Source organism: Clinocottus analis, unplaced genomic scaffold, assembly GCF_023055335.1.
Source record: "Clinocottus analis isolate CAN_PGR_092001 unplaced genomic scaffold, fCliAna1.0.p SCAF_9, whole genome shotgun sequence".
NCBI classification, from domain to species: domain Eukaryota; kingdom Metazoa; phylum Chordata; class Actinopteri; order Perciformes; family Cottidae; genus Clinocottus; species Clinocottus analis.
Window position 1 is genome coordinate 749,779 of NW_027176251.1, and position 12,722 is coordinate 762,500.

Here is a 12,722-nt window from a genome sequence, read left to right on the forward strand (position 1 = left end):
TCAACTCGTGCAATTGTGGCTTCCGTTTTCAAAAAAACAAACAGTATGAACATCAAACTGCATATTTTGACTTCATATCTGTTGAACAATGGTGATCGAGATGACATCATAAGATGGTTGTAAGGCTCCGGAGCATTGATTTCTTTTAAAGAAATTCCTCTTAAATGTATGCTTGCACTTGGGATATGACAAAAGGAAACCATACATAGCCACACGTCAGGATAACTCAGCCTCGACCCAAAAAATTCAACTGAAATTGGGAAACACATGTCGGTGTTCTGTGTGTGTTCGCTGGTGTTTGCTTCCAAGTGAGCGAGGCATCCCTGCAAACAAGGGTTTGAACAAGAGCGACATCCCGGCACAAAGTAATATCACCTACCATGTGGAGGGCCGAGGAGGATCACAGATGCAATATCCTGCTCTCCCGGTGACTTTGGGGCTTGGGACGCTGTCTTGTGGAGAGGCACACTAGACATTTTTTTTTTGATAATCCTTAAAGCGTCTCCATGAGTTTTTTCGATTTCCAAAGCGTGCCTAAAATGCATCCCGCCATGGCGCTGCCGTTTCTGAGGTTTAAATCCTTGTGAGATGAGTCTTCACCTTCTCCCACGAGGAAACTGCACAGTCTCTTAATCCCTCTTCTGCGTCTTAAAAGCAGCTTGATAGGTGAGTCTGTACATCTTCCGTGTGATTTCCACATATTTCCCTTTTCCTTAACCTCCAACGAGAGAAAACGCTTTGCTGGTTAATCTGGTGTTAAAATCCACCTAAGGACAGATCCCCCTGAGGAAGAAAGGGGGGGGGGGGCAATGAAAAGCATGTAAGTGCAAAAAATTAGCACATTGCTGAAAAATGCACCCAAAAAAAGAAACTGAAGTGATATATTCTTTGATGAATTAGGTTACAGTAACACTGAAGGTGTGTCAGGCTGTGTAAAAGTTGGTAAGAGCTGTAGAAAGTTAGAAAAATAAACATATACAAAACCAAATGTGTTAAAGAACACTCAAATAGTTTGGTTTCATACAACTAAATAGTCCTGTGAGTGCAAATTGTCTGATGTTGCCTCATGAAAAGTTTAAGGGTAGGGCTACTATGGAATGCAGCAAATTCAAACAAGTTGTTGGCCACACCTTCACATGATGAAGAAACTTCATAAAAAACATGTAAACTCAGTTTTTTAATGTTTTAGACACCTCGTAAAAAAAAGCAAAATGAAAGTTTCAAATAACGCTTCCGTAGTTTAGTGACTGTCTATTTATGTGGACGTGCTCCGGCGGGATTTTATCTATTTAAAAGAAAAAAAGGAAAATACACGCTTATTCTACACTTTGGAGGTTAAAAATCTAGATGAAAAATGTGTTTTATCTCGTGATAATAATTTCGGCCGTTGAAAAAAGTTGCTTCCTTGTGGATTTGCGCTGCTTTCTGCTGCTTTTCTTTGTATGGACCGAGAACAAAGGAGCCTTTACTGTAACAAAGAAGCTGCAGCGACTGATACCTGTTGCACTGTTTCCAATCAGCTAAAACAAGTTTATTTCTGATCCTCTTGACGAACCTTGGTGTCCGTCCATCTCCTTACCTCCAAACAATATTCCACATTCGTGCAACAGGTTTTTAAATCTGTCCCCTGTGTTGTTTCTTGGGAGACTTTACACCTGATTGCATTGTTCTGAATTCCCTCAGTGCACTGGCAACTTCGCACGACCACGAACCCCCTTACTGTCATCAAACTCCTGCACGAGGGTGTAGTGGAACTATCCCAAACTATGTATGAACTACTACTTCATCACTTTGTCACTTGTGCCGCGTGCGTAAAAAAGCTCATTTTCTCCGCAAACTTCTGACAGGCAGTTGCTTTGTCTCGCGCGTCGCAACATCCCCGAGAGAGACACAACAAATCCGGCAGGCAGCACAAACTCCATCTCCTTCCACTTCCACTAAAGGCTCCCTGACAATGAATTGGAAGTATCATACTTGGAGTATTCACGCGCGTTATGAAGATGCGTGCCTGAGCATCCCATCAAGTTCTCTCTCCTCAAAGCGCCCCGCATCAGACAAAGGAAAAAGGGGGACCGCTCCTCTCGCGCTCTCTCTCTCTCTCTCTCCTCGCTGCCCTTCAGTCTCTATGTCTCTCTCCCTCTCTTGCTTTGTGCTCAAGTTTGAGCGCTGACGCACGCAACTATACAGCAGCAACTTTCAACAGGGAATACAAAATGTGGAAAATCGCACCGCGGGTGCGAGCGAAAGGCAGGTAGGCAACTCACCTGGAGGTTGTTGGGCTGTGCGCGCGTCGCCGTGCGTCCGTGGAAAAAGTTTGAGAGGGCACGTCTAGCTTTGTGTTGTGGAGTCCCCCCTTTGTCTACACGTGTGATAGATGGATGGGGCTCCTTTTGGCCGCGCCTAGTTCATTTCGCTCTCCACAGAGTCCCGCCCTCTCAAAGTCAAACAACTGTATGCACTAAACATGCAGACGGCCTGTGGATAGATGCATAGATCCAGAGATATGTATTCTTTATTCATCCCCAAGGGGGAAGTAGTTTGTGTCAGTAGCAAGCAAGTGACATAAAGAAGACACACAACACACATCAGGAATGAATAATACTCAATATATACAACAAAACAATGAAGAAAGTGCAAAAATGCATGTGTATATGAAGTGTATATAAGTAATTACAGTTAAATATCAGAATCAGAAGGATTTATTGCCATGTATGTTTTCACATACAAGGAATGTGTCCTGGTGGGAGGTGCATAACATTTAATATTTTACAATTAACATTTAACAATAAGCAGAGTGCAATAAATGGGAGCATGAATATTTACAGTTAAATCTACTGTAGAAAATCCAATTAAAGTTAAAATAAAGTGCTCAGACAACAGATAGCAGTAGTTTAAGGTGGAATGTAAGTGTTATGTGAAGGTGACAAGTGTATTTAAATATGAGCAGGGGAGAGACAAGTAGGAAATATAAGTATATAAAGTGAAATATGAGTATGTACAGTGAAATATGAGTATGTACAGTGAAACATGAGTATGTACAGTGAAACATGAGTATGTACAGTGAAACATGAGTATGTACAGTGAAATATAAGTATGTACAGTGAAATATAAGTGTGTACAGTGACTAACAAACCAACAAAATCGGCACGAGGGCTATTGATGCGTTTGGATCTGGCCAGAGGTGATTTATTATAAAGTCTAATAGCATTATGTCTCATTATAGCAACGGGCACGGCGGTTAAATGCTTGGCATCATATTGGATTATTTTTATTTTTAAACCCACAAACTTCACTTACTACGTTTATTATGTTTAATTCAATCAAATATTTCAATCTGCCATAAAACATGTCGTTATCTTAATTGAATTAAATCCATTATTTCTACACAAGCGTCCTGCAGGTTTCTCCCCTTGAAGAGCTCTCTTTTTCTCCCTCCCATATCTATAAGGGACACTTAAAGTAACACTTAAATCGGTCACACCCTTTGCGTCCTCATTTCTTTTGTTTTCCTGTATGTTTTCTCAGTTTCAAGTGGGACAACTGGCTGACAGAAACTTCCCCGGACGCACGGCCTGAGACTTTAATTTGTGTCTGGGCATCAAGCGGCAGGAGAACAAAGAACGGGACAAAAGGAAAAGAAAAGGTCTCGTTGTAGAAACAATGGCGACGCAGCCACAAGGTCAAATCAAAGCCTGTGAGGTATAGACTCAACAGTCATCTTGTTTTTTCCCTCCAAGCGACAGAACTAGTTTGGCATTAAACTAGATTACCTAATCGTCTGCCCATTATTTCATTATATAACCGCTTTGTGGAGTTGGTGGCGCTCTGTAAAGGGTGTGTCGGCACAGGGAGTAAAGAGTATAGACACCAGAGAGGAAGTCGTTACTGTGTCTCTAAGAAGTCTAAGAAGTAAATCAACCACAAACAGACGTGCAAATACATAAGATAACAGTTATTACACACGCAGACAGACACACACGATAGCAGGCCGATCAAAATGCGGTCCTGCCTGTTCTGCAACAGACGGGCAGGTTAGTTCTGTCATCTCCTGGCAGACATGCAGGCGCGCTCAGAGAACCGCTCTCTACCTAAAACCATCTGGGTCTTGATGAAGAAACACAGACACACAAACAGGAAGTTCTCTGAGAGTTCCAGTTTTTTGGGGGCGATGTTTCCGCTTGCAACGTCAGCGTCAGGTGGAGACGAGGAAAACTAAAAGAGAACCGACACCGGCGACCGTATCCTCCGTTCAATACAAATCGATACAGCGTAGTATCGCGATATTTTGCGTGGCGATATTGTATCGATACACGGAAGCTAAGTATCGATCTTTTATTTATAATTAATTATATGATTGCCGGTCCTAGAATAATAAAATCAATTTCTTTTTTGATGACAAAGTTTTCCTTTGGAGACAATTTTGCGGTTGAAAAAAGAGAATGAATCGCAATATATCGCAATCTATCGTGATAATATCCTATTGTGATAATATCGTATCGTGACGATATCGTATAGCCGGACCTCTGGTGTTCAATAAGCCGAGCGGATATGAATGAATCATGAAGAGGGGATTGTAACGTGAAGCGAAAACAAGAGAAACACTAAAAACAGAGTCTCACGCAGTACCAAATAAATAAATAAAACAAGAATTAGAAAAGATTTTAACAGCATGAAACAGGAAGATGAGAGAAAAAAGTCACCGTCGTCACCTCGTCCACTCCCCCAGCCCCGGGCCCCTGTGGGCTGAGCGTGGATGAGCTATACCTATACAGACAGGCAGACATAGAGATACAGTCATGCCCCCCCACCCTCCTCCAGTAAAGCTCTTATCCTCCCCGCTGTGGTTTTACTGGGCCACTGACTCCAGCAGTCAGCTCGCTCTGCTCTGCCCCGGCTGCCGCCTGCATATCTCCCACTGCGGAGTCAGCTGAGCCAGGCATGAGACTGCACACTGAGCAGGCTACATACAGCTTAGAGTAGCTTAACACACTCATACACACACACACACACTCAGGGAAGTGCTGCAGCTATTGGAACAAAATTTAAAGATTCCACCCATCACACGTTGATCGCATCTCCTTGAACGTTACATATTCATCATCAAGGGGGTGTTCAAAAATGTAAACTTTGCTTGTAAAATCTGTGGTTGCACACAGCCAATTAAGCTCAGGATGGATGCATGTATCTGCACATGCATGTTTATCTGCACATGCATGTTTATCTGCATATGCATGTTCATCTGCATGCTGGTGGGATGTTGCAAAGGCGTATTTGTCACTGATGGATTAATGCACAAGTGCACACTCACTGTACGAGCATGGCTGCGTCTTAGCACAGCTACTAAATGCTGCATGCACGTGTATAAAATGCAGACATGTGTTGTGTGTATTGCTTCTTGCACTTCTCTCCTCTCCCGTCGTGCTGTTGCTGTGAATCAGAACTCATGGCGCGAGGCCAAAAGGTCCTGGGTATATACCGTATATGTTCAACCTGTTTGAACCTGATAATACATTTTGTATGAAATACACACTAAACGTCTTGTTACGTACCTTCTCATTACACACAGGCTATTCTACTAATTCGGCATGCACACGAGTTTCATTTAATAACACTGGCTCGTTACATACATTGCATAACATGGCTTTTTTTATTATTATATGGAAGCACAAGCTTAAAGTCTTGCTATCTTAATTTAATTTTGCATCCAATTACAACATTAGACACCGCATAGCTCCATGAACTGAAGCAGCGGCTGGTGTTTACGCCATACATAATGGCTCTATACAGTGGAATACAGTAACAGCTATGGCACCTGTAATTGCACACAGCTAATTAAACTATTGTGCAAGAGGAGAGAATAAGCAACGCTTTGAGGAAATCCCACAGAACAAGTACGTGCTGCAAGGTTCCTACTGCACGCTGAAGACTCCTTGATGCTTCATTGGTGCATAAGCTTGTTTTTTTATACAGTAATAAGACATAAATGATGAGATATATCTGTGTGAGGTAGACACACAGGGCCTGGTCCTACTGCAGGGATAACCGTGTCATGTGGTTCAATTTTATGCATAGAATTTCAACCCCCCACACACACACGGAGAGAGACACACACACACATACCGTAGACAGACAGACATGCTCGTCAGCTATGCTGGAGGGCCCTTGGCTGACTGCTGCTAAACCAGCCCTTCCCCCCATGATAAGGGTCTGTCTGGGAGAGGGGGAAGGGAAATCATGACTGTCTGAACACCAGACAGCCAGCATACAGCACGACGAGCTGGAATAAAATAAGGCTGGAGCCCAAGAAGATTTACCTTTTTGAACCGATAATTGTGTTTTCTCCAGTAAACCGCCTTTTTATTACAGCGATTCCTCATCATCCGGGCCGGTTTAAAGTGACCCCCCCGGGTATGTGTGTGCGGATTGTATTAATGTTGTAAATGAGCAACATTTTTATCCTGCTGCAGGAATACACTTTGGGCAATTACACAAACCTAAGCAGGCAACATGAACGGCTACTCCGGGAGCACGGCGCCGTAATGAAACAGTGCTATTAGTCAGAGGATGGTGGCGAAGCCGCTCAACCTCCACCACTTCATAGGCCCTTTAATGTGGCGGGGTGAGGTGCGTGGTTACACTACCTGTGCAATCTACAGATTAATGGTCGCCCTCTCCTCTGGAGCTCCATCTGGTCAGAACAGGTCGGGCTTTCATGTCGGCCTTCTTGGCTGCAGATGAGTCTGTGTGTGCGTATCGGCGGTCCAGGCGATGATGTGACAAAGGATGCAGGCAGCACATATCTATAATGAGCTTTGTGAAATATCAAGGCGGGAACATCTATCTGTCCAGGCATCCAGTGGGAGTCATTAGTATGCTGTACACTTGATCATGTGTTGGATATTTTTGAAGATGCTTGTGTTCCAACCAAAAGATAATCTGAGGTACAGGTTTATAAATGTGCCTCGGTGTTGTTGGGATTACAATTTGTGTATATTATTTCTAAGATATGTCATGTTTTGTAGCCTTATAGTCATCAGTATAGGACATCCAGGTCAACGCTCCCTAAGATTCATTTTGAATGCATGATGTAGACTCGAGCCTTATGGGGGGATTATACCATGAAAACCTATCGAATGTGTCACGACAGGGTTAAAATAATCTTATTGATTTGCTCCCGTCTCGAGTCTATATAAATGCATCTATTTCTTGGCTCCGGGGTGCTGTTGTAAGCTTTTCCAAAGGCTTTGCAGAATCAAGACCGTGCATTTTAAGTCTAGAAAGATGGGGGAGGTGGGGCTGCTATAAAACTCTGAAAACCAGCCCTGCCTATTGTAGTGTAACTGGGAATAAGAGTGCTGTGTGTGTGTGTGTGTGTGTGTGTGTGTGTGTGTGTGTGTGTGTGTGTGTGTGTGTGTGTGCTTTTTTGTGAGCTTTCCAAGAGCTTGGTGGACCATCTGTGGGCCATTCACACTCAATTTAGAAAACACTGGTGTGTGCAAAAAAAAAAAAGCAGTCTGAAGATGATTGTGCAGACATGGACAATCGCTCCTCACCTAATGGTTTACATAAACGGAGACGTTTGCAAAGTGACGTTTAAATCAACAAATGACCAATAAAAACTGATCTTTTCATTTTTTACCACGGTCACAACTGTATTGTTTGCTTCCCTCTAAAAAGGTGATGATTATGTTAACCACTTGTTTAATATAACTAATCCATACAGTTAGGCTTTAACAAAGCAGGTGCTGAGCTTTAATGATTAATAATCCATTCATATCTTCTTGGACAGAGTCAAAGAGAGATCAAAAGAATCAAGAAAGACTTGTAGAGTTTCAGTTCCAGCTGATATTTATTTCCTTCCTTGAAAAAGTTCTGTACACAAGTTTATATCAACAATCTGACAGGCAGTGAATGAACACAATTTAGCTGGCATGAGTTCCCCTCCCCCTTTCTCTGAGTGTCAAAAAAAAGGGTGGTTCCTTTGTTTATGGCATGATTAGAGACAATAAATGATAATTCTACACAGCATATTGCACAGAATGGATGAAAAATAAAGTCAATATATTTAAAAATGCTTTCATATATATATAAAAAAAGAGTCCTGAACTGACCACCTTCAATGTAAGTAAGGATGTGTAAAAGATAGCAGTTCTAGACAGTGCCTGTCCTCGATAGCAACAACGTACATAAACACACAATCTTTTTGCTTTATGATACAGTCAAATATACAAAGATCGAGTTCACGTTTCATCGTTTTTCCTCATTTTTTCTTTTTTTTCTGAAAAAACACAACAGCTAATAACCTGAATCTGAAATACAAATGCTATTCACCATGCCATAAAGATACTAAAACAATTATTAGCTAATAGTTAGCTGACAAGTACAAAAGATTATATATTCAAATACAATGAGAAACGCAGAACAAGTAGGTGTTGCGGAACTCAAGTCAGAAATTTGAATATGCTCGATGTTATCGTCCTTGTTGTTTGCTGTATTGATAGCCCGTTCAATCCAGAGGCTGATTGGCAAAAAAGTGACATCAATCAATGAAAAAACATCAAGAAATATGTCAAATGTAAAGCTACAATCTCCTCATTTGTTGTCATAGGCAAGTAATCTGAAGGGAAATGTAAAAAAAAAAAAGAAAAGACAAGTGGCTGCTTAAGATAGTGATGCTGTTAAACCCACGTGGTCCACAGGAATAGCCTCTAGAAATAATGCATTCTTGTATCTTTAAGGAGCCTGCAGACTGGCACTGTAAACGTAGAAGGTAGGCAGATACAAAGGCTGGTGCTGCTTTCAAGTGCTGTCGGAAAAAAGAAAAGAAATCGTAATTGCATCCTTTAACTGCGTGGTTTCAGTATTTCATGCCTGCACTGACAATTGTGGATGTTGGAGATTAGACATCAAAAGAGTCTTATCAGTATGTGCTGGTGAAAGTTAAAAGAAAAGTTTGCCAGATTTTTGTGTGGATTAAAAACACCAATAGCACACCTGATTACTATGATCTCCTCTGGGTTTTGGGGTCACGCGAGTAAAAAATACCTTGGTGCCTTTCATTTTCTTAAAAACAAACAATAGGCACCACAGTGATAGAAGGTCTGTTTTGCTGGCTGTCTTTTTACAAAAGCCTCTGAACAGGCGATATAAAATCATAAGATACGAGCTTAGCATGACCACTTGAAGGCAGCATGAAAACCAGCCTGCCGGGGTATTAACGTTAGGAAATCCAATACAGCTGTATTAGCAGGCTACACACACCGATTGTTGACTCCCCCCCATTATCTATATAGATTTGTACAAAAATACACTGAGAAAATAATCAAACTGTTTCCTCTCTTTTAAGTGTCCAAAAAGTGTGTACATTTAAATATAAAACAAAATCAAAAAATTGTGTTTTTGAAAAACTCTAGCCCTTCGCCTGAGAAGGAAATGTGACAGACACAGACATACTGACAAGAAAAAAAAGAAACAGGACTAGATCATGTGTACAAGAAATAAAATTTTAAAAAATGATCAAGTTGAAAATGCTTGGCCCAGTATATAAATACAACATCCCATATAAAATGGCATCTGAATACATGTACAAAACAAAGCTCAAGAGGATGAAAAACAAAAGATCGTTGAGGAATTTCTCTATAGCTATCATCTGAAATGAAAGAATTTTGGTCCTGAAGAGTAGAGAACACGTGTATAAAGTTCAGCACAGATTTGAAGTTGCGTTTGAATCCTGAAGTTTGCAAAAAATTACAACAGCTGGTGATTATTTCAATGTCCTTTTTTTCCTTTAAAGAGAAGAACCGAAAGCGAGCGCCACCTATCCATTTAAATAAACCCTAATACTAGTTTTAAACTGCTCGACAGTCTCACAGAAAATCTCAGCACAAGATAGGAACAAAGTAGGCCATCATGCTTGACGTGTTTTTTTTGCTTTTTGAGAAAAATAGTCGACTTTTAAAAAATAAAATAAAAAATAAAAAAATCAACCCACCTCGATTTCATTTTTAAAAAATCCCTCTCGGTTACACACCACAGTAAAAAAACAAAAAGAAAATAAAAAAAAGTCGCACGACAGTCCTATTTCTGTACCTTTTTAGTGGTGAAGTTCACTTTGCGATTGGTAAAAAGTTGTGAAATGTCCCTTTTTTTCGTTTTTTAAAAATCGGCATCAACATTGATTAAGTGAACGGCGGCGAACGTGCAAATCAATCACAGTTAAGTTGTTGAGTTCAAAGACAGTTCGGAACTTTTTCGCGTTTCACCGTCCGGAAACCGAGCCAGCCCCCCCACCTCACCTCACCTCCCTCCTCCTCCCCCATCGTCCTCTCCCCCCCCCTTCTCGTGTTTGCGCTCCACTCGTGCGCTGCTGGCATGGAGTCCCCCAAGTCCACGCGTCCGAAGAAAAGCACCTCCAAAAAAAAGCCAAGTTGTTCGCTTTCAAAGTTTAGCTCTCCCCCCAAAGGATTTGCAGCTCTTGGCGTTGTTTTTTTTGGATACGTGACTAGTTTCAGTGGGTTTTTAACTAGTCTGTTGCAGGCTAGTTGTAACACAAACCAGTACGCCCACTCTACCAGGAACTGCTGGTTTTGTTTGTGGTCATATTTTAAGCTCGCAGGATATTTTACCTGTCGTTTTTTGTCGTCGTCGTCGTTGTTTGCACGTGTTTTGCTTCCTCAGTACGTGAACACCAAGTTGGAGATGGTGGACTCCAGCCAGTCCCCGGATATCATTTCGCTGACTTCGGGCGTGCAGTAGTCGGGGAACTCAAAGTGGGAGCCGCCGGAGCCGGACTCAAAGTTAAAATCTAAGTCCCTGTCCAGCACCGAGGAGCCGAAGCTGCCCATCGACATGCTGTCGAAGCTGGGGCTCGGGTTAATGTCGAGCAAGTCGTCCTCGAACTCTTCGTCCTCCGAGGAAGAGGAGGCGGACGAGTGGGACGACGCGGAGGAGGAGTGGGAGCCGGAGGGAGTCGGCGAGGAAGCCCTCCGACTGCTGCTGTACGTGTGCCCGCCGTTGCGCTCCGAAGACCCGCCCAGGCTGCCGCCGCCGCCGCCGCCGGTGCTGCTGCCGCCGGGGGACTCGGCCCCCTCCTCCCTGCCGCTGGCCGCGTCCTCGTACAGGCTGAGCGGGTCGCTGGAGTCCGCCGAGCTGCTGAGCGTCGGGCTGGCGGGCACCACGACGGAGGACGCGGGGCTGACGCTCAGGTTGGCCCCGCCGCTCCCGAAGACGTACACCCGCTTGGGCTTCTTGCCATCCGGTATCTGCTTGGCCGCCGAGGACACGGATTTCGACTTGTAGAGAGAGTTGTGGTGGTGGTGTTGGTGGTGGTGCTCTGACGCGTGCTCGGAGGCAAACGGTGATGCTTTGGTGCTGCTACTGCTGCTGCTCCCGAAAAGTGATTTGTGGGGTTTGCTGCTGCTGCTGCTGCTGCTGCTGCTGCTGGGTGATTTGGATCCGTTCTTCCTGGAAGATGAGGATGTCTTAGTGCTGGTGTTGTTCGAGCTCCCGGTGAGTTTCTCGCTCTTGTCCCCGGTGCTGCCCGGCTTGGAGGCGCTAGACTTCACCTTCTTCCTCGGCCGGTACTTGTAGTCGGGGTAGTCCGCCATGTGCTTGAGCCTGAGCCGCTCCGCCTCCCGGATGAAGGGGATCTTGTCGCTGTCCCTGAGAAGCTTCCACCGCTTCCCCAGCCTCTTGGAGATCTCGGCGTTGTGCATGTCGGGGGACTGCTCCATGATCTTCCTCCTCTCGATCTGGGACCACACCATGAACGCGTTCATGGGTCTCTTGATGTGGCCGCTGGGCGTCTTGCACCACGCCGGGTTCTCCCCGAGCTTGTCCCCGGCCGTGGAGGCCGGGGAGAGAGGCGAGGCGGCCGGGTCCAGGTCCATGCACGCCCCGGAGTCGGAGCTAGAGTCTTCGGCGAAGAAGGACAGCGCCTCGGCGGTGCTCTCCGTGTGGCTCATTTTCTGCACCATGCTGCCCAGTTACACACACACACGCACACACACACACACACACTGAGACAGAGCGAGTACACTGCTCTGTCTCTCTCCGTGGTCCCTCCGATTCACTTTTTAAAAAAAAAAGCAAACTCAGCTCTTTTCCCTCCTCTTCACAGTTTGAGCTGAGTTCAAAAAATAAAAAAAGTCACTCCTGAGATGTGGTGGAAAACTCGGAACAGCTCAGTCCAGTGTAGCCTTAAAAGGCTAGATGTGTGTAAAAAAAAAACAGAAAAAAAAGTTTAATTTCCAGTTTGTGTCGGTGATAAAACGCGGACGGTACAGCCCACTCTCCGCTGTTATCTGTCTCTCTCAGTCTCTCCCTCCTGTGTTATAAAATCAATTCAGCCGTGTGGCGACTGCACACAGTCTGTGCAGCTGCTGCGCGCACACTGAGTGCCACACTGCGCGCGCGGGCACTTACAAAGGGCTCCCAAGTAGCCTGCAGTGTGCGAGGTAAGTGCTTTTTCTCTGCATCAGCTCTGTCTCCTCTCCGAGAAACAAAAGCCGTGCATGCTGGGAAGGAGAGGAAGAAAAAAAAGGACCCTATGAGTTACACTGTCCGCCTTCCATCTGCAGACCTTGCAGTCGAGTTTCAAGCAGCCCTCCAGTCCCGGCCCCCACTTTGCTGGTATTTATCCCTTCCCCGCGATACAACGGCGATAAAAATCCACCAATGGGAGGCTGTCACTACCCTGCTCTGCGCGGAGACACGCCCCCTTC

At 44.3% G+C, this 12,722-nt stretch overlaps 1 protein-coding gene across 1 annotated transcript; it reads right to left on the minus strand.

The window, feature by feature from the left end:
- Positions 1-10,336: 10,336 nt before the first annotated feature.
- Positions 10,337-12,593, minus strand: sox4b (SRY-box transcription factor 4b). The gene has a single exon (XM_068569551.1). It carries the CDS (start codon positions 11,973-11,975, stop codon positions 10,674-10,676), a length of 1,302 nt encoding a protein of 433 aa, XP_068425652.1. The 5' UTR covers positions 11,976-12,593; the 3' UTR covers positions 10,337-10,673.
- Positions 12,594-12,722: the final 129 nt, after the last annotated feature.

Bases quoted from the DNA above. Each gene is read 5' to 3' on its own strand.
- sox4b (XM_068569551.1), bottom strand. From the start codon at position 11,975: ATGGTGCAGAAAATGAGCCACACGGAGAGCACCGCCGAGGCGCTGTCC.